Source organism: Micromys minutus (assembly GCF_963924665.1).
Source record: "Micromys minutus genome assembly, chromosome: 8".
In the NCBI taxonomy this organism is placed as follows: Eukaryota; Metazoa; Chordata; class Mammalia; order Rodentia; family Muridae; genus Micromys; species Micromys minutus.
The window spans coordinates 61,674,797-61,702,238 of NC_137977.1; the positions used below are offsets into that span (position 1 = coordinate 61,674,797).

Sequence of the window (27,442 nt, forward strand, 5' to 3'; positions counted from 1 at the left end):
GGCTTTGCACCTGCAGCTTCTGTTTGATATCAGACTTAAAGGTTCATTTTTAGACTTACCCACCTCCATGCTGGCCACTTCCTCCAGCTCATCTCTAATGTCCTGAGTCAAGCCTAGCTTCCCCCAAGCTGTCTGCTCAAGGCCCTCTCCTGCCTCCAGCTGTCTCCTCACCTCCTACAGGGCTGTCCTGAGGCTGCTTGCTTTACCTCTTCAAATCCTGCGGCAGTGGTCGCTGATAAACCCAACTCAGCAGCTGCTTGAACTTCCAGAGGGAATGATGTTACTGACTTGTTTCAACATGGGGTCACAGTCAAAGCATTCCCATGTGACAGTAAACTCAGCTAAGGCAGAGAAAACAGCTGCTCACCAAAGCAATAACATAACTTCACAGTTGTTCTGCGAGTATTGGGTCATTCATGCCCTGAACATCTATGTGTTTCTGGTGGGCCTGGAACCCTGTGAAGTAGGAAGAAATGCAAACATTTGGCTCTTGTTCAGTGTGCTTTATGATGTTGTGTTACAAAAGCATGTTAGTGACTCTCTACTCTGACCAAAGAACATGGAGGTCTTAGGATGTCCACCTCAGGACCACAGAACAGCAAACGAACCAGTCATCAGTGAGCAGTAAGAATTCTGGTGGTGTTCTGACACACCACATCCATCCTGCCAACCATAATTCTGCACCTTGACTGCCTCCATGGCAGAGAGCCAGGAAGGAAGCTGATGGTATGAGAAAAAGCATCTTATACCGGCTTGCTTTACTGTCAGGTGTCCAGGTAGGAGCCTCGTCCAGAGAGAATGCAGTGCTTGGCAGCCTGACTTTCTCACTTGTCACTGGGACAAAATATCTGACATGATTAGGCAAGGGAGGGAGCATTTATTCTCTGTCAGTGTCAGGACTTCCAGGACATGGTCTGCCAGCTCCCTTGCTTCTGGGATGCAGTGAGGCAGATCATCATGGAGAAAGGGCCTGGCTGAGGAAAGCTGGTTATCTCAGAGTATTTAAGAGAAGCAGAGAGAAACTCAGGAAGGGGTCTAAGATCTTTCCTTTCAACAAAGACTTCCCTGGGCTCCCAGTTCCTCGGGTACCTGATGCAGGGAAATTGCTTCAGAACCTGCCACTGAGTGTCAAGTCCCAGGTAGGGGAGGACAGAGAAAAACATAGCAAACCAGATACAGTTCCACTATGAGCTCAGTGTCAGAGAAGCTAACTACTACAGATTAAGTACAATAAGGCTGAATGGTCCAATAATAGTGTTTAAAATGGTCTCCACAACCAACATATTGTCCAGTCATACATGAATTTCCTCCCATAAAATAGTTGGCTTCTGTGTGGCTGAATTATATCTTCTTTACATGGCTGCCTTAATTAGGGTTTTTTTTTTTTTTTTTTTTTAATATTCACTTGCCTCTTCCTCTTTTTTTTTTTTAAAGATTTATTAAGTTATTTAATGTATGTGAGTACACTGTAGCTGTCTTCAGACACACCAGAAGAGGGCATCGGATCTCATTACAGGTGGTTTTGAGCCACCATGTGGTTGCTGGGAATTGAACTCAGAACCTCTGGAAGAGCAGTCAGTGCTCTTAACCGCTGAGCCATCTCTCCAGCCCTAATTAGGGTTTTCTATTTTGATAAAACCCCATGACTACAAGCAACTTGGGGAGAAAAGAGTTTGTTTTGTCTTTAGTTTTACATCACAGTCATCACCTAAGGAATTAAGGGCAGGAACTCAAGGCAGGAACTTGGAGGCAGAAACTGAAATAGAGCCCATGGAGAGGTACTGCTTACTGTCTTATTCCTTATGGTTTGTTGAGCCTGTTCTCTTATAGTACACAGACCACAAGCCAAGGAGTAGCACTGCCCACAGTGAACTAGAACCACCCATACCAATCATCAATCAAGAAAAAGCCCCATGGCCTAGCCCTTAGACAAATCTGCTGGGGAGATTTTTTCAGTTGAGGTTTTCTCTTCTAAAGTGGCTCTATCTTGTATCAAGTTGACACAAAACCAGCCAGCATACTTGGCTTTTAGCTCCATTAGTTCCACTATCTTGACTCTTTCCTGATGCCAACCCTGTGATATAACAGAGAACCAACATATTTAATAGCATTTAATCATATCTTTCTCCAGGACTCTCAAATCCTTCCTTGTATATCCCCAGACAGTTGCTGTATGCATATCTGGACTCTTTTGGCTTTCTTGGTGTATATATTGCTGTGCAAAAACCTGACACCCAATTATCCAGTTTCTTCTCATCACTGTCAAAACCATGCGGAGGAGGAGATGTTTCAGCACTGCGGACAGCGCCCGCTCTCCTCCACACAGTAGCACAAGGCTGTACACTGTCATTAGATTCCAGACTCCCCAGAGAACTTGACACTGATTCCTGATCTGATGGCCTTGGCTCTATAGTGACTCTTGGATACAAACAAATTCTGAGTCATTGATGTGATCCTTGTTCCCATAGTGTTCTCATCTCTGTATCTGCTTGGGGGGGGAGGGATGTTAAATTGAAAGAAAAAAAAATGACCTTCTGGAGGTGTGTTTAATCTAGTAAAAACTTTTGAACATGCAGAAAGGTGAGGAAAACAGCAACATCAGCTTCCACCTATCTGTCACCTTGGTTCAAAAGTGATCATGCTTTATACCAACTTAATGATTGTTTGACTTGACGCTTCGTTCTTCACTCCTTTCTGATTGCCAGAGAATATGAAGCTAAATCCTAAGTTTTGGGCCACTTCACCCCAAACACGCTCACACTTAGTGTGTTTCTCCTTTGGAAATGGACTTTTTTGCTTTTTTTTTCTGTAAAACCACACCACCATCATCACAGTTCACAACAATTCTGTTCTTACTGCGTAGCACACTTTCCCAGTGTTCCTAGTAGGTAAACTTACTCACGAGTGCATCAGGGATGCACAGGGGAGTATACTGAATTTTGAAGAAATGCTGTGTACCGTGATGGCAGTTGGTAGGAGGGAGTGTTGCTCTCACCAGTGCTGATACCAAATTCCGGATTTAGCACCTACGAGATTGGTTGCTCCATTGTAAATCTTCTTCATGAGCCCCTGTGGCTGTTTGATTGCCGCAAAATACAGTTTAAAGAAGAAAATCAAGATAAAGGATTAATTATTCTACTTCATTCTGGTTAGCCTGATAGCTTTTACAGCACCAAACGAATTGTAATCGTTTTATTTTCTAACCCATCTTGCTTTTCTTGCTACCTCCGGTTAAATGAACACTCTGCTTAGCAAAGAATTTTTAACCACAGGATGATTGACACTGTTTGAATAACGTAAGTCCATAGAAACAAGAAGGACCTCAGAAATAATCATAGGAATGCTCACTTAGGCAGACACACTGAGACTCAGATTCCTATCTGCCAAGTCCCAGGGCACTACCTGGCACATAGGACAGCCTCTGATAAGGCCTTGCACATGTTTTGAAAAGACAATAGCGAGAGTCTTTATTCTTCCATATCCAGAGCTCTCTGATGGCTCTGTTGCTCCCTTCAAACCATCCATGATCTTGCTGAGGAAATGTGAGTCACCCATATGGGCTTTTAACTTCTTGCGGGTTATTTTTAGGGAAGGTGTTGCTTGGTGAAGCGAATCTTTCTACCTGAGAAGAATCTCAATGGTGTGCACTGGATAAAAATACTGACAGTTGACTTTTTGATAGTGAAAAAAATTTATCGCTTCTATGATCATTGAATACTAAGTAATACAATTAAGAGGTTGTAAGACACCTTGAAGTTGGAGAAGTCAGACTCAAATATAAAAATAGTCTTAAAAGAGCTAAGGCATAGTTACAACCTCAGCACAAAGAATTCTGTGGATATCAGGGCTCATGGCCAGCAGAACAGACATGTTAGGGTTTGAATCTGAAACATCCCAAGCACTTAAATTTTAAAAACTCCCCAGTTAGCAGCACCATTTTGAGGGTTGTAAAGCCTTAGGCAGTGGGACCTGGATGGAAAACTAGGGACTTCTGTCATTCATTTCTGGGTGTGCCATCATGTGAGAGTCTATTACACCTTCCTGCTGTGTGAACCCTACCATGGCTTCCTTGCTGAAGCAGTGAGCCCAAATTAACTCTTCCTTCTGTAAGCTGCTCCTGTCAGGCCTTTGGGTCATAGTGATGATCAAAGTAAATAATGCACCTTCGCAAGGAGCCAAGTGGGCACAGGAGCAGAAGAAAAGTTCAGGGGCAGAGAGAGCCATGTTGTGCAGACAACAGGTAGGAACTGAGCACAGGGTAGCGTGGAGCCATCGTGAGGGGAGAGGAGATGCCAAATGAATCCATTTCACAATGGCTGCCAAATGAACTCATTTCACAATGGCTGCCTAATGAACTCATTTCACAATGGCTGATTGAAACAGGTTGCAGGAGCACAAAGCCACTCATCCCAACCAGATGCAGAAAGCCATTAGACTCATGGGCAGTAAGTTACATAAGGAAGTCCAAACTGCTGCCGGCCTCTCTCTGGTTCAGCCTGTCACCTCCTATCTGGGATACTGGGACTCCATGGCAGTTTGGAGCTGCTAGGCCTTTTACTGGAAATGAATCTAGGTCATTTGGAATATACTAATCAATAGAGCTGGGACAGACCACTCCTCCTCGGTGAGGCTCTAAATTCCTCTTCTAAAACTACGCCAATACCAGTCTTTCCTCTTCATGTTTGCTGTGGACTCAGGCATGTAATAATAATAAATAATAATAATGATAATAGTTTTTATTTCAAAATTATTATTATTTATATTTATGTATTATTATTATCATCATCACCATCATCATATATCTAAGTGAGGCCAGTCTCCTGATCTCAGAGAGCTATTACCTCATTTCCAGAGACAGGCAAAACAATATAACAATATACAATAATGTGAAAACACAGGGATTTCAGACCAAGCGATGGAGTACCAGGAGTCTGAACACAAATAATGAAACCTGAGGACATCCTATAAACAAAGACCTCAGAAATGAGGCGGCATCGGCATCAGGAGCCTGGGCCCTGTCAGTTCAGACAGTGGAGACACAAGACTGTTAATCAAGGCTCAGAAGTGCAGTGTAGGTATGACATAGCAAGGCTGTGAGTAGCTTGGAGTCGGAGTAGAGACATGGAATCTAGTGCTAATCTGCACACTTCTCCAAGAGAGCAGCCTGTGGGTTTTCTTAGACTGATGAGAAGCTACTGGAAGGTTTATGTGGCAAAATATGATTTGGGTACATGATGAACAAGAGCGAGCGTCTGAGGCGTTTGGTAGCCCTCCAGCATCAAGGACGAGGTGATCTGTGCAGCTCTGAAGAATAGTGAGACGCACAATGGCCTTGCTTCCTTTGTGCAAGAGCATGGGGACACTAAAAGAGACTGCAAGGAGTGAGTGCTTTAACAACTAGTTTTGGGTGACTCCCTGTGGGTCCGAGAACTGCTAGTGCTGGCCATTGGTTAGGCATGCTGTCCATGTGAGCCTGTCTCTCATCTGGGTGACATCAGACTCAAGGCTGCCTGTCTCCACTTGCATGTTGGGTAAGACAGTAGCACAAGCTGTTAAATTAGTCTGACAGTCACGCTCTTCATTTCCAAAGAAGGGCAGGAAACTTGCAGAGAGTTTCAGGCTTCGTTTATGTAAAGAGGGTTGGGATTTGTCTGTGGTTTAGTGGGAAGAGTTGCGTTGCTAAATTCTAAATGGAAAGAAGTGAGTATGGGGTGAGACAACATACACACACATATACACACATACACACACATACATACACACATACACACATATACATACATACACACACACAAACATACACACATATACATACATACACACATACACAAACATACACACATATACAGATAAGCACATACACACACATACACATACACACATATATATACACATGCACACACAGATACACACACACATACACAAAATATACACACACATACAGATACACACATACACAAATAAACACATACACACATACACACCCACATACACACTCACATACACATGCACACACATACACACATGCACAAACATACACATACACAAACACACATATACAAACATACACACACACACATATACACATACACACATACACAAACAGGGACAGCCCAGCATCTCTTACGTTTGGATCTCTCTTGACACAATCAACCGTGTCTTCTCCACTTGCTACTTCCTTCCTGTTATAAGGAGAAGCCTTGAGAGGCTCTGGCTGTCTCACCCCAGCATTTCCATTCTGTATGCGTGGACGCTGCTGAGCTCTGCGATTGGAACTATCTCTGATGGAATCCATCTGTAAACTTACTATTTTTCAGAAAACTGGAAAAGATGTATCAAGTACAACCATGAATAAACTAACCCACCTCCCTGCTGCGTGACAGGACAGAACTGTTTCACCCTCTCACTGTTCACTCCTTCAGCAAAGACCTGACTTCACAGAACCCAAGAAATACAGTCCATACCAAAGACCTTTGAAAAAACCTTATGGAAACCAACATTGTAGAATCCCCTTAAAATACATATGCAACATATAAAAAAGTCTAAATGGAGTTACCTTGCACAGGGGAGTAAGGCCTTTCCAGATGTCATAGTCTATGAAGCAAAAGACAAGTACCAGGTGTGTGTTACTTCCATTCAAATTATTGGTCAGTGGGAGGTTGCATAGACCCACACAACAGTACAAAACATTGCCATTGCTAATTTGATGCTCAGACCCTACTTTGAAGACACCAAGTCATATAAGGCTCAGAGAAATCAAGCTAGTACTAGCCTGGAGTCTTCTTCTCTGGTGGCTAGTTTTTGTAGTACCAGAAGGTGCTATGTTGGAAGAGAAAAGTCCACATCAGTCACCCATCTGTGAGACAACAATGGCTTGCCTAGTGTCATATATCCATTGCCACAATAGTGGCACGAGTGTGTTGAGGATAACCAATGGCTTTGTGATTAGATTTATGACCTACTCCACAAGACAGAACTGTGATACTGGGTCACGATACCCATGGCTGGGCAGACTATAGGTTCTAGGGGAAAATTTAGCTTAATGGATATTAAGTCTTAGTCACATTTTCTATCCCTGCACAAAACATCATTGACCAAAAAGCAAGTTTGGGAGGAAAGGGTTTATTCAGCTTACACTTCCACACTGCTGTTCATCACCAGAGGAAGTCAGGACTGGAACTCAAGCAGGTCAGGAAGCAGGAGCTGATGCAGAGGCCATGGAGGGATGTTACTTACTGACTTGCTCCCCTGGCTTGCTCAGCCTGCTTTCTTATAGAACCCAGGTCTACCAGCCCAGGAATGGCACCACCCACAATGGGCTGGGCCCTCCCTCTTTGATCACTAATTGAGAAAATGCCTTACAGCTGGATCTCATGGAGGCATTTTCTCAAGGGAGGCTCCTTTCTCTGTGATAACTCCATCCTGTGTCAAGTTGACACACAAACCAACCAGTAAAACAAAATATTAAATTGCCCCATAAATATTTGCCTTAGTACATCTCTCAACCTTCATAAGAGAAGTGTCTTTTTGCAGGACACGTTGATTAATTCAGAGACTCACAACCAGTCAACATGCATAGAAAACACAGAATCCTCAAAATTAATGCGACCGCTAGGGCACACCATTACCTCCAAGGCTCAGGGATTGCCATAGAAGGTAGAGAAGGGAGACTGTAAGGGCCAGAGGTAGTAGAAGACTTCTGTGAAATGGTATCTTATGTGTATGATAAGGATGTTGCACACATGAACTCACAGTGGCTGTGGTTTCATGCATAAGACCTGTACAGGAGCAAGCCAGCTAAGACCCCGGTGTGGATTGGGAGGGGCTTAGCATTTCCACGGCTGTTGGTTATTAATGGGTGCTAGGGGAGAGAGACCCGGTTAGCTCCACATCCAGCCCCTGATCAGGCTACCTGCGTTCCAGCGCACGGACCCACGCCCATTTGCATAGTGGCAGCACTAAGCATGCTCAGTGGGTTTAAGAAAGACCATGAAGGTGGGAGGGAGGGGTGATACAGACTGTGAAGAAGGGATGTTAGAGCGGCCATAACAGACAGGATGGGGGTGGGCTTGATCAAAGCACTTTATATTTGTATATGAGACTCTCAAGCAATATGTTTTTTAAGTTGGGATAATGCCAGTGTTTCTATCCCAACACTTGGATCCCAGTGTATCTGTCCCAACATCTTGGCATCAGCACCCCAGAATCTACAACACTTTTACATACTTTTGGGAGCTGAGGCAGGATCTCTCGAGGTGTTGCTTTGGTCTGATCTGAGAGAAAGGCTTTGTTGGGACAGCGGAACTGCCTCTGGAGCCCCGGGTGTCCTGAGAGAGGGGGAGGTAGGAGTGACAGCCCCCTGTGTGCTGCTTGGGAGCACTGGGGATGCTCTCTCTAATGAACCCTCGATGATGAACATTCTCAAGGAGTTTGCAAACCAGTGTAAGTCACAGCAAACCCACATTGCCAGCTCTGCTGTGGTGGGGACACTTCTGAGTAAAGCCCTGCCAGTTACAACAGAGCAGACCTGTGGGCATGATCAGCCCAAGATGTGTCAAATTCGGGAACACATCCTGAGAAATGGCAGCTTCTGGGCCCTCCATGGCTGCTGAACAGTTCAGCCAAGAACCCCGACACAAACCATATTTATTCGCTCAGCACTCACTGAGCGGCAGTGGTCCACCAGTTATGCAGCTGAGCCCTAGGAAAACAAACTCGATATATGAAGACTCAGTGTGCCCTCGCAAATGGAAGTCATAGCAACACAAATCTGACATTTTGAAATCAGAAATCCAGGGGTTCATTCCTGAATCAGCCTCTAGAGTAGTGGGGACATCAGGGAAAGCTTCCTGGCGGCGCTGACACCCGAACTGATGTGGAAGGACCGTTGACAAGAGCTTGGTGAACACAGGTCAAAAAGCGACAGAGGCCATCCTTTGAGCTAAGGGGTCCACCATTTATCCCGACAGAGGCAATAAGCCTTTTGGTCCCTGTTGGATGATTCCCTGTGGGAAAGTTTGCAAGAGGCAAGTGCTACAGTATCTTAGAGCTCACAACTAAAAGCTCATGCATAAGAAATCCATGCATTTCGCAAAATACCCTGTGTTCCTCAAATTGGAGGAGTCCTTAAAACCACCTAACCCAACTGGTCGTCTCATCAACAAGACCAACAAAGAAACTGTGTGGTGCTAAAATGCTGATGGGGCGGGGTGGGGTGCGGGGGTGCAGGGTGGGGGTCTGTCTTCATAACTGGGGTTGAGAAATCCCTTTTTAAAATTGGATTCTGATTGAAAGAGACCACAGAGGGAACATTGTCCGGGGTCACACAGCTGTGGCGGAGGAAGAGAGGTCTCTGGGGAGTGGGGTCACTTTCCACTCTAAGAGCTCTCTTCCTCAGGGATCTTTCCTGGATGGCACCTGAGTTACATCGATGTGAAGGACAATTCCCGTGACGAGACCTTCCGCTTCCAGTGCGACTGCTGGCTGTCCAAGAGCGAGGGGGACAGACAAACGCTCCGAGACTTCGCATGTGCCAACAACGAGATCCGCGATGAACTGGAAGAGACCAGTACGTAGCGGGAACTGTGTGGATCCAGCCACTGTGACACTAGGCTGACTTCTAGTTAAGGAAGGGCTGGCTCAAGGAGTTTGGGACTGGACGGGGAAAGAGGGATGGCGCCATGTGGCTGCAGGTGAGATTCCCCAGAAAACCCACTAACAGTGAATTTTTAGAACCGCTAAGACACTCATAATGGTGAATCACAAATATTCATGAAGGAAAACCCACTGGGGACGGGTTCGCCCTAACCCAAGGGCCAGGCTAGGCTAGATGGGTCAGCTGTAAGCTCTCTCGGGCTACTTTTATGTCACGACTTGTTCCAACCAATGTCTGTGATGGAGTAACCTGGAGTTACTAGAAACAGAAATCTTGGAGAGCAGGGGTCCTGATGGCTACTGTTTCCCACAGAGGATACCCAGAAGGGATGCATGCGCAGTTTCTGAGGTGAAGGGCCGCCAAAGTGGCAGAAGGTACTTCTTCGGTACCCAGGCCAGCATCTGGGCCCAGTGGATTAGAGGAAAGCTCAGAAGACCGAGCCTGATTGAAGAAGGGGTTTTTCAACCCCAGTTATTAAGGCAGCTCTCCCCACACACACCCCCGCATCTTAGCAACACAGTTTCTTTCTTGCTTCTGCAGTGTAGAGTCCAGTGTGGGAGGAAGGTGAGCTGTTTTCCATAGTGTGATTTCGGGGGCCCAAGCTCTTTCCACTTGTGTCTCTGCAGTCTCTAAGCTGTGGCTTCCAGTTTCCTCACAAAAAGGAAGCTAGACGGCCCTCCCCTGTGATCTCAGCACGTTAACCCACATTTCCTTTGGGGAAAGCTAGTCTTGCGGCTTATAAGAGATGCACGGGCGCCTGGGAACCGCGCCCTGCCTCAGCTCTTTGCATGACACCACCAGACACCATGAGAGAGAAGTGTGCATCTTGACTTGAAAACTACCTAGCATCTCTTCCAGGCCGTCCAAATGACCCAGTGGTTAAATTGGCTGTCTTGAGAGGTGGTGGGCACTGAGTTCCTGGAAGTGCATTGAGTAGAAACAAAGCACCTAGTTGTTGGATTTTCTGTAGGGGAGAGAATGCATGATCTTATTAGAGAATGTGTTCTCTGCTCCTGGAATTGTACTTTCTGGGGGTTATGGGGTTCCCAGTTTATTTGGGGTACAGTAAGTGATATATACCTTGCTTTGTGACCTGCACAGGTTCAGGGTAGTGTCACTCATGTGTCACCCTCTGCAGTACTGTTGACCTTGGGGCTCAGAGAATTGATACTCAGTGAAAAGAATCTGCGCTCTCTCTACACAGTGCCTTATAATGCACTCAGAGGAAAAAGCGCAAGCTCCTCACACAGAACCAAGATGAGCAATAGAGGCTGCTCAGACCATTGGGGTTTAGGAGAGGAATAGCCGGTATATCCCTTTTCCATTGCCAAGTCTCCACCTCAGATTCCCAAACAGCCAAATTGTTATGGATGCTTGCAGGTTTCGGGCTGGGGCTGGGGGACGAGTTCTGTGTGTGTGGAAAATAGGAGCGTGTGAGCAGGGAGCCAAGAGAGGGCCTGGGCCCAGGTGTGCAGGAAGCCACATGGAGGCAGCTGGGCTGCTCACATGGCGACCAACAGGTAGCCATGCCTTTGTTCCCAGGTGGCAGCTGGTCCTGGAGGTGTCATGCGCAGAGCTTGACCCCAACTCTCAGCTGCCTTTACTTAATGTCGAGGCAAAAACCATGAGAGGCCATAAGTTCCATGCCTTACTCTCTGAATTCAGAGGACATCCCCAAACCTTGATATTTTCCTTCTGGTGACCCTGGGTCTTTGGGGGCACTCAGTCTATGAGTACAAACAACCCCTCAGTCTTGAGCAAATCCTCATATGAGTGAAAGCATTCGACATCACCTTCTCTTTAAGGCCCAGAAGTCCCACATCTACCCTAAGGAGAAATCAGGGTACACTTTACACCTCTGTGTCAAAAGGTAAGGAAAGCAAAAATTCAGAAAAGTTATGCAAGGCCCACTGCCTGGCTCTAGGATGCCATTTCCGTACTGTGCCTGGCTGGCACTGCAGAGCTATCAGTAACCCCTGTCAGCAAGCATCCTGTCTCTAGGCTTCATCTCCAATTCTCTGAAGCACTCCTAGAAGGTGCTCCAGACATCTTGCAAGCATCCACCTCAGCAGCTGACTTCAATGGCAGTGTATTCCTTATGCCTGGATTACAGCTTTTCCAGAGTCTGGCTTACACAGTGAGATTCCATGCCGATGTGTGCAGATGTGCACATGAACACACACCTCACTGGTGGAGGTTACCTTTTCCTCTCCAGCCCTTGGTTTTCCTATCCTCTACTCCTTTAGGTGGGTGCTCTGGCTGGTTTTCTGTCAACTTGACACAAGCTGGAGTTATCACAGAGAAAGGAGCCTCAGTTGAGGAAATGCCTCCATGAGATCCAGCTGTAAGACATTTTCTCAACTGGTGATCAAGTGGGGAGGGCCCAGCCCATAGTGGGTGGTGCCATCCCTAGGCTGGTGGACCTGGGTTCTATAAGAAAGCAAGCTGAGCAAGCCAGGGGAAGCAAGCCAGTAAGTAACATCCCTCCATGGCCTCTGCATCAGCTCCTGCTTCCCCACCTGCTTGAGTTCCAGTCCTGACTTCCTCTGCTGATGAACAGCAGTGTGGAAGTGTAAGCTGAATAAACCCTTCCCTCCCCAACTTGCTTCTTGGTCATGATGTTTTGTGCAGGAATAGAAACCCTGACTAAGACAGTGGGTTTGCCCTGTCCTTTGGTCTGCACTGTTTTCTACCTCCAGTACACCCCTCTGCTGGCCAGTCCCAGGATAGAACACTCAGTGCTCTACCAGGTGGTAGAATACATCCACATGTATGTTCTTGAAGCCTCCATCTCATGATCGACCCAAGAGGATCAAACCAGTTAGGACTCTTGGTGGCACATGCTACAAAGCATATCTTTGCTGACCCAGGAAATACATTGCCTCTCAGAACTTGGAAACCTGAGGTGGCCCTAGTTCCATGTTTGCTGTCCCCAGAGGTGCCAGTGGTGTCAATGTGATGCTCCATCAGCTTGGTTTTCCCGGTATGTTAACTTTACCTTTCTCTGGGTCCCAGGAGGAGGGCTGCTGGCTGCACCCACAGGAATCCTTACTGCTGAATAGCCTCTTAGAAAGGAGAAAGAGCACATCCCAGGGGAGCCACTCCCAGTTCACCCCAGCATGTGATTGAGAACCCCCCAGTCTATAAGGGTCCTCACAAAGAGGGGCAGTAAGATATTTGATGCCAACCAGATCCTCCTGTCCTCCCCTGTCATTCTTCCATGGCTGTCCTGAGCTTCTGTCAGACGTGTCTCAAGACTGCCCCCCTGTTTATTCTGCATAAGGACCATCTCAGACACACACGGAATGTGCACTCCTGCATGCTGGCTCCATCCTCGAGCTGACTGCCGTCATGTATCCTCTGTGTTCCCGCTGCCTGAGAATTGCATCCAGCCCCTGCTCATTGTATCACAGCTGCCTCCCAGTGCCAAGCTCAGGCCTTCCTTCCTCATGAGGCATCCTGTGATGGGTCCATGTCTTCGTCAGGGTTTCTATTCCTGCTCAAAACATCATGACCAAGAAGCAAGTTTGGGGAGAAAAGGGTTTATTCAGCTTACACTTCCACATTGCTGTTCATCACCAGAGGAAGTCAGGACTGGAACTCACACAGGTCAGGAACTTGGAAGCAGGAGCTGATGCAGAGGCCATGGAAGGATGTTACTTATTGGCTTGCTTCCCCTGGCTTGCTCAGCCTGCTTTCTTACAGAATCCAGGACTACCAGCCTAGGGATGGCACTACCCACAATGGGCCCTCCCCATTTGGACACTAATTGAAAAAATTCCTTCCAGCTGGATCTCATGGAGGCATTTCCTCCGCTGAGGCGCCTTTCTCTGTGATAACTCCAGCTCGTGTCACATTGACACATAACACCAGCCAAAACAGTCCACTTAGCTATTCATTCCTCCCTTCAGTGACTATTTACTGACATAGGGGTGTGGGAGGGGCTTAAAGACATGGCTCAATGGCTGCCGATGGCCCAGGTTCCATTTCCAGCCTCCACATGGTGGCTCACACTCGTCCATAACTACGGTATCCAGCACCCTTTTCTAGCATCCTCAGGCACTGCGAATACATGGTACATCAACATGAGTAAACATAAAATAAAAATAAATTAATTACAAATATATATTTACTAAGGGCTTGCTGTGGCACTGTCCTTTGGTAGTTTGGAATCCAGTGATGAACACACTTACCTTTGCGGAGCCTACGCTCACTTAGGAGCGGGGAGGAGGTTTCAATGGACAACCATGAATAAATGAGATTATATAGGGTGTTTGAAGATGGTGAGGACAGAGGAGGTAGCTGAAGCAGGGCAGATGGGAAGTGTGGCGAGTGACCAGGCCACCACTTTAATTGGGGCACTGGCATACCATCCATAAGATGCTACAGACATAATCAAACAGGTGCGGAGGGAGGGGACATGTCCAGGTGGAGAGAGGGGACACGGCGGAACTTCAAGCAGGAACCAGGATGTCAGAGAGGCTGGAGAGAGAAAGAGAGCCAGTGCAGGGAGCTGGGACAGGCAAAGGCATGAAGACACCTCAGCTCCCTATGAATGGTCAGTGCCGGGCCAGATGTCTGGGGCTATGGCGTGAATTCTAGTCACCTGTCTGGTATGCCTGACACTTGGCACCCCTTAGATAAAGGTTGCTGGAGAGGTGGCAGAGTAGTCACATTGGGAGAGCGAGGCAGGGACTGACTGTGAGGCTGATGGTGGTGGAGTGGGGCTGTGTGCTAGAGTAAGTTCAAGGCTTCCTGGAGCCCTTAACCTGCTGGGTCTGCATTGTGCTTTCTGTAGCCAGACCTGCCTCTTTTCTGTCATCTTCTGACACGTGCTTTCTAGGTTACGTTTCAGTTTAGTGGCTCATCCAGGTGTACCCTAACACCTTTTGAGAACATATCCCCACCTCCTGCTTCCTTCCACATAACTGCTACATTCCTGTATCTGTCAGCAAAGAGGTTGTTGTCCCGGAGTCACCAGCTCCGCTTACAGTGCCTTGGTGTTAGCAAGGTTAACCCAGATCCTACACCCAGACTGTGTCCTAAGGCCAGAGGACAGTCCCTGAGGGAAGGAATGACTGGCGGCTGGTGGCTGCTTCCTGCTGCTGACCCTCTCCCACCTCCTCCCTGCAGCCTATGAGATTGTCATAGAAACAGGCAACGGAGGCGAAACCAGAGAGAACGTCTGGCTCATCCTGGAAGGCAGGAAGAACAGATCCAAGGAATTCCTTGTGGAAAATTCTTCCAGACAGCGGGCCTTTCGGAAGTAAGAAGGGTGCTCAGTGGAATGGAGTTGGGGAGGGCAAACCAGAGACCCTCACTGAGAGTTCTACAAATGGGCCAGTTGAGTGCCTACTGTGTGCCAGACCTGTGATTCCCTTGAAAGTATCATCCCACATCCCAACCCAGAGCTTTCTCCCTGTTTGTTCTAGGATGCCCCTGGCTGTGTTCACTTTGTCTCTGTTCCTGCCAGAATTACAAGATCCCCACAACCTCCCACCCAACCTCCCTTATCTTAGCCCATTCAAGCTGCCATAGGAAATAGTAGCTTAAAGACAACTGAAATCTCTCTCCCACTTTCTCATGGCTGCTGGCAGATTTAGTGTCTGGTGACACTTGCCTCTCGGTTCACAGACGGGGTCCTCTCACTGTGTCCTCGTGCAGCAGAAGGGTGCAGGAGCTCCCTGGGCCCTTGTTTTATATGATTCTATCCAGGAAGGTTTCCACCTTTACTGCCTAACTACTTCCCAAAGACCCAGCTCCAAAATCCATCTCATGGGATTGGGTTTGAACACGCAGACTTGGCAGGATTTCTCGTTGTTTACCACAACCTTTGACCCCAATGCTTCTTCCATGAGTTCAGAGTCTGGGTTTCATAGGCTGGTACTGACAGACCTCCGGAGCCTGCCCCTGCCCTGCCTTCCTTCCCATTGCCATGCCCAAGTAGATTCCCTAATACCCGATTACTCCCACTGTAAGCAGATTCTGTCAAAAGTGGGTGTTTATTAGAAGGCCCTCTCTTCTCCTCCCTCTGCAGCTCCAAACCCAGCTCTTTACCTTCTTCCAAGTTCCAACCCACTTGGTGACTGTCGTTCCTGTACTGGGAGCAGGTTGCTGGCAGGGCTTTTTACCGTCACCATCTTAATTCCAAACTAGCCTGCATCCCTCACGGGATGCTAGGCTGACACCATCAAATCCTGCCTTCCATACCCCGCCCCCCAATACCATATAGGCTTTTACTAACTGCATCAACAGGCGTGAGCAGCTCACCGATCGTACCGTTGTTTCCTATAGGGGGACCACAGACACCTTTGAGTTTGACAGCATCTTCTTGGGAGATATCGCCTCGCTCTGTGTGGGACACCTGGCCAGGGAGGACCGATTCATCCCCAAGAGAGAGCTAGTCTGGCATGTGAAAACGATCACCATCACCGAGATGGAGTACGGCAATGTGTATGTACAGAGCGGAGCCCGGGGTGAACTTCAGCCACACATGTGTGAGAAGACAATGTGTGTCCTTCGAGGCCACGGTGACCCTAGTCATGAGTGTTAGCCTAGAAGTTGGGACAGGAAGAAGCAACTGTCATGTACCAGAGTGGTGGTTCTCAACCTTAATGCTATGACCCTTTTGTAGAATTCTCATGTTGGGTGACCCCCGGCCATAAAATTATTTTTGTTTCCACTTCAAGACTTTAATTTTGCTACTGTTATGAATATGCTGGTTTTAGGTGGCCCCTGTGAAAGGGGTCGCAGACCACAGGTTGAGAAGTTCTGTGCTATCTGAACTAAGTGTCTACTACCAGAGATGGGATTAGATTGGGTGACCTTGGGTGTCTCCTGCTTTTCAGTCCAAGGAGATTCCCTTATAAGAACAGCAAGAAATGTGCATAGTGGTAACACTGGAGTCTTTCCTACCCTCCTTCCTTCCTTCCTTCCTTCCTTCCTTCCTTTTTTTCTTCCTCCTCCTTCCTTCCTCCTCCTCCTTCCTTTTTTTCTTTCTCCTCCTCCTTTCTTCATTTCTTTCTTCCTTCCTTCCTTCCTTCCTTCCTTCCTTCCTTTCTTCCAGTGAATAATAAAGAACAGTGGTAACTTATATTGTTTGGGAGCCTATGGGTCCTTACTGACCAATATGTGAAGAAAAGTATCCCTAGGCTTTTTACCTCATAACCTATGGCGTCTTAGAAATGCATTATCCCTCTCTATAGGGTAACCTCCTTCCCTCCCCCATTTCGTGTATGTATATATTATGTATGTATGTATATATGCATGTGTTATATATGTACATATATGTATATGTTTCTAGCATGCTCTTGTATGAGGGATAGAAGAACCCAGGGCCACACATGTTCTACATAATCATTTTATCACTGAGCTGCATCCCCAGCTTTCTTGTTCTTGTTTGTCATCAGTGCCCTCAGGGTTCCAATGGAAGGACACAGAGAAGCTGTCATCTTTTTTTTCTTTAACATGTACTGTCTTATCTGATAGATCATCACTTCAAAATTCAAGTAAGACCCCAAAGTGGGTAAAAGACAGCAAATCTTGCCTATGGTCCTACCCATCAGAGAGGCGCCGTGAGCACTGTGAGACCCTCACTCTTCCTTACACTTTTCTGATCCCTTACAGTAGCAGTGTGAGCAGAAGGGTGTCTATGCTAGCCCTGGTTTCAAGCTAGCCCATTTCTTTTTGGTTCACTGTTTCCACCTTTAGTCTGATAGGCCCCTCCCCCACATCCAGCCACAGCCTTGACTCCACTGGCTTTGAGTCCCACGTCATAGGCTGTGTCTCCAGCTCTGTCTATTAGTAAACTTGTCCCTGTGTCTGCACTGAGGAATTCTTTTTAGCCATTTAAAATAATGATCTAAGTGTGCACCAGATGACTTGGAGCAACTCCCAGGAAGTATTATGAAGCGAGGAAACCAAGAGGCAGGAAAACACATTTCGTACTATGGTGCTGTGCAGAAAAGAGAACACTGACGTCCCCATATGTCTGTGTGTACGTGGGTCTGCCAGAGGATGGAAGGGAGGAAGTCTGGCAGGCTGCACCCTCGGCTGTTATGTGGGTTATCTAAGGTAAGGTTGGGTGCTGCAGTGGGAACCAGAAAGGAAGACAGAGACCATACTCGGAAATCCATGTATGTGAACACACAATTTGTGCGTTTATCTCCAACTATGAATATTACCGAATCTATGCAAAAAACACATTTTAAAATAAATTTAAACTGAACAATGAATATACATCTCCTTTGAAGATATTCTGGTATGTGAAGAAAAAAAAAACTCAAGCACACCAAGTGATAAATCTGAGAAGAGATCACAAAACAGAACAGAAATTTTCTGTGAGGTACCTTCATTATTTTTCCTTCAAAATTTCTTTTTTCTTTTCTTTCTAATTAAAATTTCCTTATTGGCATCAAGAGCCAGAGAGTTGACTCGGCAGGGAAGAAGAGCTGGCCTACCTTAGCATGATGCCTGAGGCACACGTGGTAGGAAGAGAGCTGACTCTTACAGGTCATCCCCTGACCTCCACATCTACACTGCGGCAGATGCTTACCCAAGTACGTGCACATGAAATAAATGAACACATGTAAAAACAATCTTCAATGCATCATTCGTATCTTTTTACAGCACAGATATTAATTAGGCTCTGTAAAGTGTAGGTCTTTCAAGTATACCATAAATTTTTAGCATCTCTGCTCTGTTCCCCTCTCCCTGTGTCCTCTGTTGGTCCCTGCCTTAACATCTTCCCTCTTACATCATATATGCACATAACTTTTATGTGCCTATTTTTAAAAAAACCTAGGATCTCTAAATGAAGGAGAATGTGACTTTTGTAGTTTGTCCTTTGGCTGATTTTCTTAACCTGACAACATCCAACCACATCTATTTTCCAGAAAATGACAGTTTGACTTTGTGGCTGAATGAAACCTCGCTGTGTGTGTGCGTATGTTCTTGTACCCATTCGTGTGGGTGGGTACCTGGGATGAGTTCATACGGTGGTTACCATGAACAGTGGCACTGTGAACAGGGCTGTGGAGTGCTGACTTAGAGTCCTTGAGGTTTACACCCAGCAGGAGCAATGCCTGTTTTTAATTTTATCAGGAACCCTATGCTGACTTCAGAGAGGCTGGACAGCTTACATCCCACCAGCATTGTAGAAAGCTCCCACACACACCCTGCTCTACATTATCACAGCCTTCGGTTGCTGTCTGTTTTCTTCATAATAGTCATTCTGACCAGAGTAATATGGACACTCAGTGTGGTCTTGATTGCGTTTCCCTGGAGCATGTACTTGGGTTGGTTAAACATTTCCTACATTTCTGGGCCATTTTTTAACCTTGATTTTAAGACCTGGTGTATTAGCTCGGTGGTTACTTGTTTGGAATTTAGTTTCTGTGAAGTTCTTTATGTAGTCTAGATACTAATCCTCTGGCAGATGTTCAAGTAACAAAGATTTTTCTCCCATCTGCTGTTTCTCTCTGATAACCCTTTCCTTTCCTGTGCTTTTAATTGCTTTTAGACCTTTTATTTGTATGAATGGTTTCACTGCATGTATGGATTGCACACGTGTGCCTGGTGCCTGCAGAGGTCAGGAGAAAGGGTCAGATCAGCTGGAACTGGAGCAAGAGATGGCTGTGAGCCACCATGTGGGTGCTGGCATCAAACCCTGGAATGAGCTTGCTCTACACCTCTGAGCCCATGTGATCTCATTCGCCAATTCTTGGTACTTGTCCCCAAGTTTCTCCTTTAGAGAAAGTCCCTGCCTTTGCTTGTATCTTAAAGGCCTTCTTCTACTGTCCTTAACAGGATCAGAGTTTTAGGTCTCCTATTAAGGTTTCATCCATTTGAGGTGATTATGTATAGGGTTAGACAAGAGAACTTAAAATCATTCTTCTACATATGAATAATATGCAGTTTCTCTTGCGTTATTTTCTGAAAAGGCTGCCTGTTCCTCAATGTATGTTATTTGGCATCTTGGTAGAAAATAAATAAAATTAGGTATCTACAGATGTAACTTTAAATCTGGGTCCCTAAATCTTTCCACTACTCTGTTTTTCTATGGGTCCTGTGCTATTTTTGTTACTATGGCTTTGAACTATAGCTTGAAAGTGGTTCTAAGTATACCCCTTGTATTGTCTGTATTGGTCTGGATGGCTCTGTGCTACCTGAGGCCTTCTGTATGCCTCTGTGTTCGTTTTAAGATTTGTTTCTTGTTTTTGTGAAGAATGTCATTGGGATTTGATGGGGAGTGAGATGAATCTCTAGCCATTTTCGCTAAATAAATTCTGCTGTTGCACGAGCACAGGAGTCTCTCTGTCTTCCGTTGCCTTCCTCACCTTGGTCTTTTAAAGCTGTCATTCTGGAGGTCTTCAGGCCTGATTCTCCTTTACTGTGCTCCTTTGCTGACAGTGCTTATCAATTCTGAATGTTTCACCAGGGTCCTCGGTGTTGCTAGTGTGCAACTCATGTCTTCTGCACATCTGAGTAGTTTAATTTTTTCTTCCCTGTAAGTCTGCATTCCTTTTGTTTTTCCTGTCTGAGTGCTTTAGCTGAGACTTGAGAAACTGTATGGAGTAAGCAAAGAGAAACGGGGTACTCTTGTCTCATTCCTGATTTTAGTGGGAATGCCTTGAATTCCCCCCCTTATCTTTAATGCAATGTTAAGTATAAGTTTACCATAGATGATCCCTGTTCTGTTGTTCTAGTCTTAGTTTCTTCTGGGATTTTATTACGAAGGGATTCTGGGTTTTGTCAGAAAATCTCTGCAATCATGGAGATGATGGTATGGTTTCTGTCCTTGAATCTATTCGGTAATGTATTACATTTATTGGCTTCTGATGTTGAACTATCTTTACCTCCACAGAATCAAGCCCAGGCTGACACGGTGCATGATTTTTCTTTGATATATGATTGAATACAATTTACAAGTAGTTTGCCTATGTTCATCAGGGAGATTGGTGTGTGTGTGTGTGTGTGTGTGTGTGTGTGTGTGTGTGTGTACGCACGTGTGTTTCTGTGTGTGTCCTTATCTGTGTATTCTTATTTAATTTCAAGGTAGTTCTACCATCTAAAAATCAGTTTAGTAATATCCCTTTCCTTTCTGGCTTATGGATGCACTGAGGGCCATCCATCTTTGTTCTTCTTGATGTGTCTGGTGGAATTTACCAGTGATTCCAGCTGGGTCTGGGTTTGGGAACCTTCACATTTATGCTTCAGTCTCACATCTATTTAAGTTGTTTACATCTAGGTTTAATATTGGTATGTTGGTGTGTCTAGAAATATATCTGTTCTGTGATTTCATTTTTATACATATTCCCTCTTTTCCTTCCTCCCTCTTTCCCTTCCTCCCTCCTTCCCTTCTTCCCTCCCCTCTTCCTTCCCTACTTCTCCTCCCTCCCCTCCCTTCTTCTTCCCCTTCTACCTTCATTCCCTCCCCTCCTTCCCTCCCCTCTTCCTTCCTTACTTCCCCTCCCTCCCCTCCCCTCCCTTCTTCTTCCCCTCCTACCTTCCCTTCCTCCCTTTCCCTCCTTCTTTCTCCTTCCCTCTCTCTCCCCCTCCCTCTCCATTTCCTTCTCCCCCCCTCCTCCTCCTCCCTAACCCGTTCTCTCTCTCTCTCTGAGGTTGAAGGACAACTTGTGGAACTTGGATCTCCCTTTCTACCAGGTGAGTTCCAGATACTGAACTCGGGTTGTCAGGCTTGTGAGCAAGCACCCTTACACCCCAGCTATCTTACAAGCTCAAACAGATGTCTTCAAAGTACACCTTGATGATCTTCTGAATTTCGTTGGGATGATTGTAATGTCTCCCTTTTCAGTTCTAATTTTATTGATTTGTCTCTTCTCTTCCGGCTGTTTAGTTTGGCTACAGGTTTATCGATCTTGTTTATTTCCTGAAAAAATCAACTCCGTATTTTGCTGATTCTTTGTGTTATTTTGATTTTGGCCTTCATTTCATTAATTTCTGCCCTTAATCTTATTACTTCTTTCTATTACTGACTTGGGTCCAGCTTGCTCTGGTTTCTCCCAGGTCTTCAAGGTGCATCCTTAAGCTTTGTATTTGAGACCTCCCTAATGTTTTTTGAACATACGCATTTATAGATATGAATACCCCAATACTGGCTTCATCATGCTCCATCACGCTCCACAGAGTCTAGTATGTTGTAATTTTATTTTCATTTGATTCTAGAATTTTTAAATGATTCCTCTTGATTCCCTCACTGACTCACTTACCACCCATCGGTGTGTTGATCAATCCCCATCAGTTATGTTTGAGCATTCCTCTTGGTGCTGACTTCATCTTTTGCAATAACGTCAGACATAACGGAGGAGAGTGGGGGAGGGATGTGTGGTATGGTTTGGAGTAAGCAAAGGAAAGCAAGAAGTGTTGTAATTAAATTGTAATCTCAAAAACATTGAAAGATAGGATATAGAAATGACTTGTAATTTTCCTGTATTCTTAAAGATCTTTAGTGTCCTCAAATGTCATCTGTTCTAGGGAAGAAAGCTACATGAGTTTCTGAGAAATGTGTGTGCTCTGCAATGTTCGGGTGGAATAGTCTGAGGGTGTTCGTTCAGTTCATTTGATCTGCGGTGGCATTTAGCTGGGATGTTTCTTTGGAGTGCTTTGTTAATTTGGTTTTGTTTGTCACAACACCTGTTTACTGGTGAGAGTGGGGCACTATTATTGTGTAGGGGTAAAATCTGTGCCTTTACATCTGTTAGTGTTTGTTTTATAAAGTTATGTGTCAATACTCAGTGCATAAGGTTTACAATTACAATATCCTCTTCGTGACGCGCATGACCTTCTTTCTCTCTCCCGATGAACTTTGTGTTCACTCCTGCTTTGTCAGGTTTTGGTATCACTGTGCCTGCTTGCTATCTAACTCCGTTTGTGTGCAGTACCACTTTCTACTCCTTCACACTCATTCCAGCTCTGAAGCTGTGCTCGCTCTTTCTCCAGTGAAAACAGGTTTCTTAGAGGCTCTCCACTGGGCTCTTTCCTTATTGAGTTTTGCATTTCTGTTCCTTCTTAAAACTCTTTTCTAGTATTTCCCTCTACTGATATGCTGTGTTACTTTATTTTATTCATTAGTTTGTTTTGTGTTCTCTCTAGGATTATTCTGAGATTTCTCTACGTCTTCATTGATTGGGTGCAACATTCTTATAATCATTTTAAATTACTAACTAGGATTGCATCTCACCCACTCTCTCTGTAGTCCATTGTGGTGGAATTAGGGGTTTCTATGAGTTGCATTGTATTGTTGTTGTTATGTATTGTGTTTCTGCACTGGGTTTTGTGCGTTAGGTTGTAAGTTGGATGCTTTTAATCTTACTTTTTGTACTGGCTGTTTTTGTGTGAACTTGACACAAGCTGGAGTTATCACAGAGAAAGGAGCCTCAGCTGAGGAAATGCCTCCATGAGATCAGCTGTAAGGCATTTTCTCAACTAGTGATCAAGGGGGAAGGGCCCAGCCCATTGTGGGTGGAGCCATCCCTGGGCTGGTAGACCTGGGTTCTATAAGAAAGAAAGCTGAGCAAGCCAGGGGAAGCCAGCCAGTAAGTGACATCCCTCCATGGCCTCTGCATCAGCTCCTGCTTCCTGACCTGCTTAAGTTCCAGTCCCGACTTTCTTTGGTGATGAACAGCAATGTGGAAGTGTAAGCTGAATAAACCCTTTCCTCCCCAACTTGCTTCTTGGTCGTGATGTTTGTGCAGGAATAGAAACCCTGACTAAGACACTTTTAATCATGCATATGTATTCAGTCTCAGTGTTTGAATATTCAGGTAGCTGTAAGTTGTGGATGTTATCCTCACTGACTGGGTGTTGCTGAATCCCTCGTCTGTGTGCTTGCTCTCCGGCTTTGCCTCACGAGTAGCATCCTCTTTTTGTCAGTCACTATAAACAATGCACAGCCTTATGGAAACACAATAGTCACTAAATAAAACTGATCAGCCTTCAGTGTAAATAATCTGAAGGAAATGAGAAGCAGATAGACAGTCGTGGCCTAAGGTATTAGTTACTTCAGGCAGAGGGGGAAGTAAAGAAGCAGAGTAATGCCAGAAACTAGAATTAGAGCAACAGAGAGAGCACGAGAGAAAAATAGAACAGAAGGCTAAAGGGCAGCTCCAAGTGAACGCAGACTTTAAAGAGAAGGTGGTGAGGGGTACACTCGGGGCTGGGAAATGGCCGCTAGTAAGTGTTTGTCATGCAAGCACAGGCCCTGAGCTCAGTTCCCAGGGAAAGCCTGGCATGATACCACACACTTGCAACCCAGTGATGGAAAAGAGACACGGCCAAATCCCTGTGGTTTGAAGGCCAGCCAACCTGGTGATATCTCTGAGGGGCCCTGCCTCAAAAAAGAGACCTACTCAGGTAGGTAGCAACCTGCATCTCAGGTTGACCTATGGCCTCTACATGTGTGTGCCAATGTGTGCATGAGCACACACACACTTGGGAAACTGAGGCAAGGAGACTCCGAATCCCACAACAGCCTGTGCAATCGATCCCTTGCAGAACTTGGTGCCGACTCTGCCTAAGTGAGGACTCCCAGGAGTACTCATAGAGGAAGGGCACTGGTGCTGATCACTTCAGGGGTGGGTCACAGACACAGGACCTCCCTCTGTGTGTGCTCTAGTGCACCTAGGGCATGAGGGCTCTCACTTAGACAGATGCTTGGCATGGGTGCTGGGCCTGTCGCACGTGTATTCTCACAGCCGTAGAATGCAAGCATAAATCCTTCCCTTGGGAAGCTCTTCTGTAGGCACACTGGATGCAGGTCCTACCTTGGGCAGTCTACTACAGGGTGAAGGGCAAGTGCTGGTCCCCTTTCTATGTGTCCAGTGCACATTAAATGTCCTCTGTGCAGAACATCATGTGATTTTGAGTCACAGTTTCTTCCTCTATCTGATCTAGAGATGATCCTCCAACTGTGTTTCCCATGAGTCCTGGGACCTTTGCTGTGAGTCCCCAGTGTGCAAATGGAGCTTTTGCTCTAGACCCAGCAGGGATCTTCTAAAGCTGCCTCTTAGGATGGCTGCTCTCCACCCATCCTCCCCATCCCACCCACCCTGCACTCACCTCTGGGCACCCTTTCTCCGGCACTGCATTCCTGAAGTCATTAGCACCAGGACTGCTTGTTTCAAAATCTGCTAAATTATTAGTGCCGTGGGAACTTGTTCTGGGGAGATGAGCAAACAGTTACTCACCCCAGATAGGAAACCAACAGCAGAACAAAGAGATAATTCCATCCTTGTCTAGACTAGTGAGCCGGTGGGTTTAATTGGGCTTACTTAGTGGAGCATAGGAAAGTTATAAGCCGCTGAATAACCGGAGAAAATGTTTCTCCTCCAGGAACGCATAACCTAACTATTCTCAGAGAAGGGCGGGGCTTTACAAGACCCTTCCGAACTGCCTATAAATTCTCAAGGTGGATTAGGGCCTTATTAAATATTATGCTCCCCGCCCTCACCCCAGCAATGGAAAACTGCCTATAAATGCTCAGAATAGGTGGGACCTCATACATCCCTCTTCCCCTCCATGATGGGATGAAATGGGTTCCATCTTGCGCTGACCTCTTGTGGGTGGGGAATCAGAGAGAAGAAAGCATGCTACAACCATTAGCAATTTGGATTGGAAAGAAGCCAGAGCAATTGTTTACGCCAAACCTAAGAAGCAAGGAGCACAGAGGCCAGTTAGCTGGTCCCTGATATTCTCCAGGATGGCGATTTGGACCAAAATGGAGCACACGGGTAGATACTAGGGGTAGAGGAACAGACCAGCCCATTCTAGGTACATTTGAAAGATAAGACCAACAGGTTAGAGTTGCGGGTTTCAAGTAAGAGTATGAAGAATTAGGAAGGAATTAGAAGAAAAAAAGAGCAACTGGAAAAATGGGGCATCCGGCCTCGGTATCTTGGGCCGGATGAAGACTTGAGGCTATGGGACCCCCTGCTCGTATCTCCGAAGCTGACTGTCGCTCTTTATCCTTCTGTCAGGTACTTTTTTAACTGTGACTGCCTCATCCCCCTCAAGAGGAAGAGGAAGTACTTCAAGGTATTCGAGGTTACCAAAACAACAGAGAGCTTCGCCAGTAAGATCCAGAGCCTGGTGCCAGTCAAGTACGAGGTCATCGTGACGACAGGCTACGAACCCGGGGCGGGCACTGATGCCAACGTCTTCGTGACCATCTTCGGTGCTAACGGGGACACGGGCAAGCGCGAACTGAAACAGAAGATGCGCAACCTCTTCGAGAGGGGCAGTACAGACCGCTTCTTTCTGGAGACATTAGAGTTGGGGGAGTTGCGCAAGGTGCGGCTGGAACACGACAGCAGCGGCTATTACTCGGGTTGGCTGGTGGAGAAGGTAGAAGTCACCAACACTAGTACCGGAGTGGCCACCATCTTCTCCTGTGGCAGGTGGCTAGACAAATCTCGGGGCGACGGACTCACCTGGCGAGAGCTCTTCCCGTCCGTCTGAGGTGCCCTGGCTACACTGCGTACCCTGCATTCAAGATGTATCTTCCTAGCCCTCCAGGGGTAGGGACTAGGGCAGTGGACCTGGGGTCTCGTGGCCATCAGAGGCTGCTCCTTGCAAGTGACTGAAATCCTGGTCTCTACCTTCGCCATCTCTCAGACACACATGAATTATATTCATCACATGTCATAATCCATGACCGTACAAACTACTTTCTTTTTTTTAAAATTTTCTTTCCTCGCAACCACAGTGGTGCCCAGGTTGGGACTTGCTGCAGGGTGTGGATGAAAAATTGGGGCTTCACTCGGGGGAGACAAGTGGAGAAGGAGAAATTATCAAGACGGTATATTTTAAGCAAAAACTAATTAACACCTTTTTTTCAAAAAAAAAGCTGGGCTAATTAAATTATTATGAACCACACCCCCACAGAGAAGTCATCTGAGCACCTATGTGCTAAGACATGTACTTTTTTTCCCCCAGTTCCAACAAATCCAGGGTCAAATGCAGAAAAACATCCGGAGGGAGTGTTGGGGGACCTTGACCCCGTGAAAAATTGATAATTCTTTCTACCACTGTACAGAGACCAAGAGAATGGAAGCTCTCAGATCCTGACACCTTGATCTCCCTCCATCTGTCTGTCTCTCTGTCTCTCTGCCTGTCCTTCTCTCTCCTCTCAGCCACCCTCCCCCATCACAATGTGGAGAGGATCCTCAGCTCAGAGTCCATTCCACTTCTTGCCACATCCCTCTGACAAGTGCTCCAAAATGTCACTGTGGAATGTGGCATCTACTCTCTCCGAGGCAGGAAGACAGGAAGAGTCTCGTGCTTCCATTCTGGTACTGGTGTATTTCATAAATGTTGGCTTGCTGCTCTTGGTATAGGCAAGCCCAGCTCCTCCGAGTACCATACAGAATCAGCTTTCTTGCCATCCTCAACCTGTCCTGCTTGCTTTGTGTTTCTTCAAGGACCTGTCAGGATCTAATGAAAGCCATTACCGAAAACTCTCAATTAAACTGTTGGTACTTTGAATGATTTGGGTGTACTTTTATCCACAAGGCCCCTCTCACATGTCCCACCCACCCATCCCCAGGTTCCTGAGTTGTGGACCACCTCTGGCTTGGTTAAGTCAGTTACAGCTCCAAGCCCAGTGTGCTGCTCTCTAGGTGCCTTGCAACCTGTCATCCCTCCTGTGCCCTTTCTAGGCTCTCCTCTCTGCTAGAAGTTTCCCTGACACCCATCCACCCCTCTGTCTCATCAGACCTGGCATTTTATATACAAAGTGTTTCGATTCAAGGACTTTATTCGCTACCAGGA

General features: G+C 46.2%; 1 protein-coding gene across 3 annotated transcripts in view; it reads left to right on the plus strand.

The window, feature by feature from the left end:
- Positions 1-26,131, plus strand: part of LOXHD1 (lipoxygenase homology PLAT domains 1) — a gene marked incomplete at both ends in the record, with an annotated part of 140,518 nt that extends 114,387 nt beyond the window's left edge. For all 3 annotated transcript variants that reach the window (XM_080920392.1, XM_080920393.1, XM_080920394.1), the window contains 4 exons: positions 9,398-9,568; positions 14,789-14,921; positions 15,950-16,108; positions 25,651-26,131. In XM_080920392.1, the coding sequence (XP_080776518.1) occupies positions 9,398-9,568; positions 14,789-14,921; positions 15,950-16,108; positions 25,651-26,131 (944 nt within the window). The remainder of the gene's footprint in view (positions 1-9,397; positions 9,569-14,788; positions 14,922-15,949; positions 16,109-25,650) is intronic.
- Between the last annotated feature and the right edge of the window lie 1,311 nt (positions 26,132-27,442).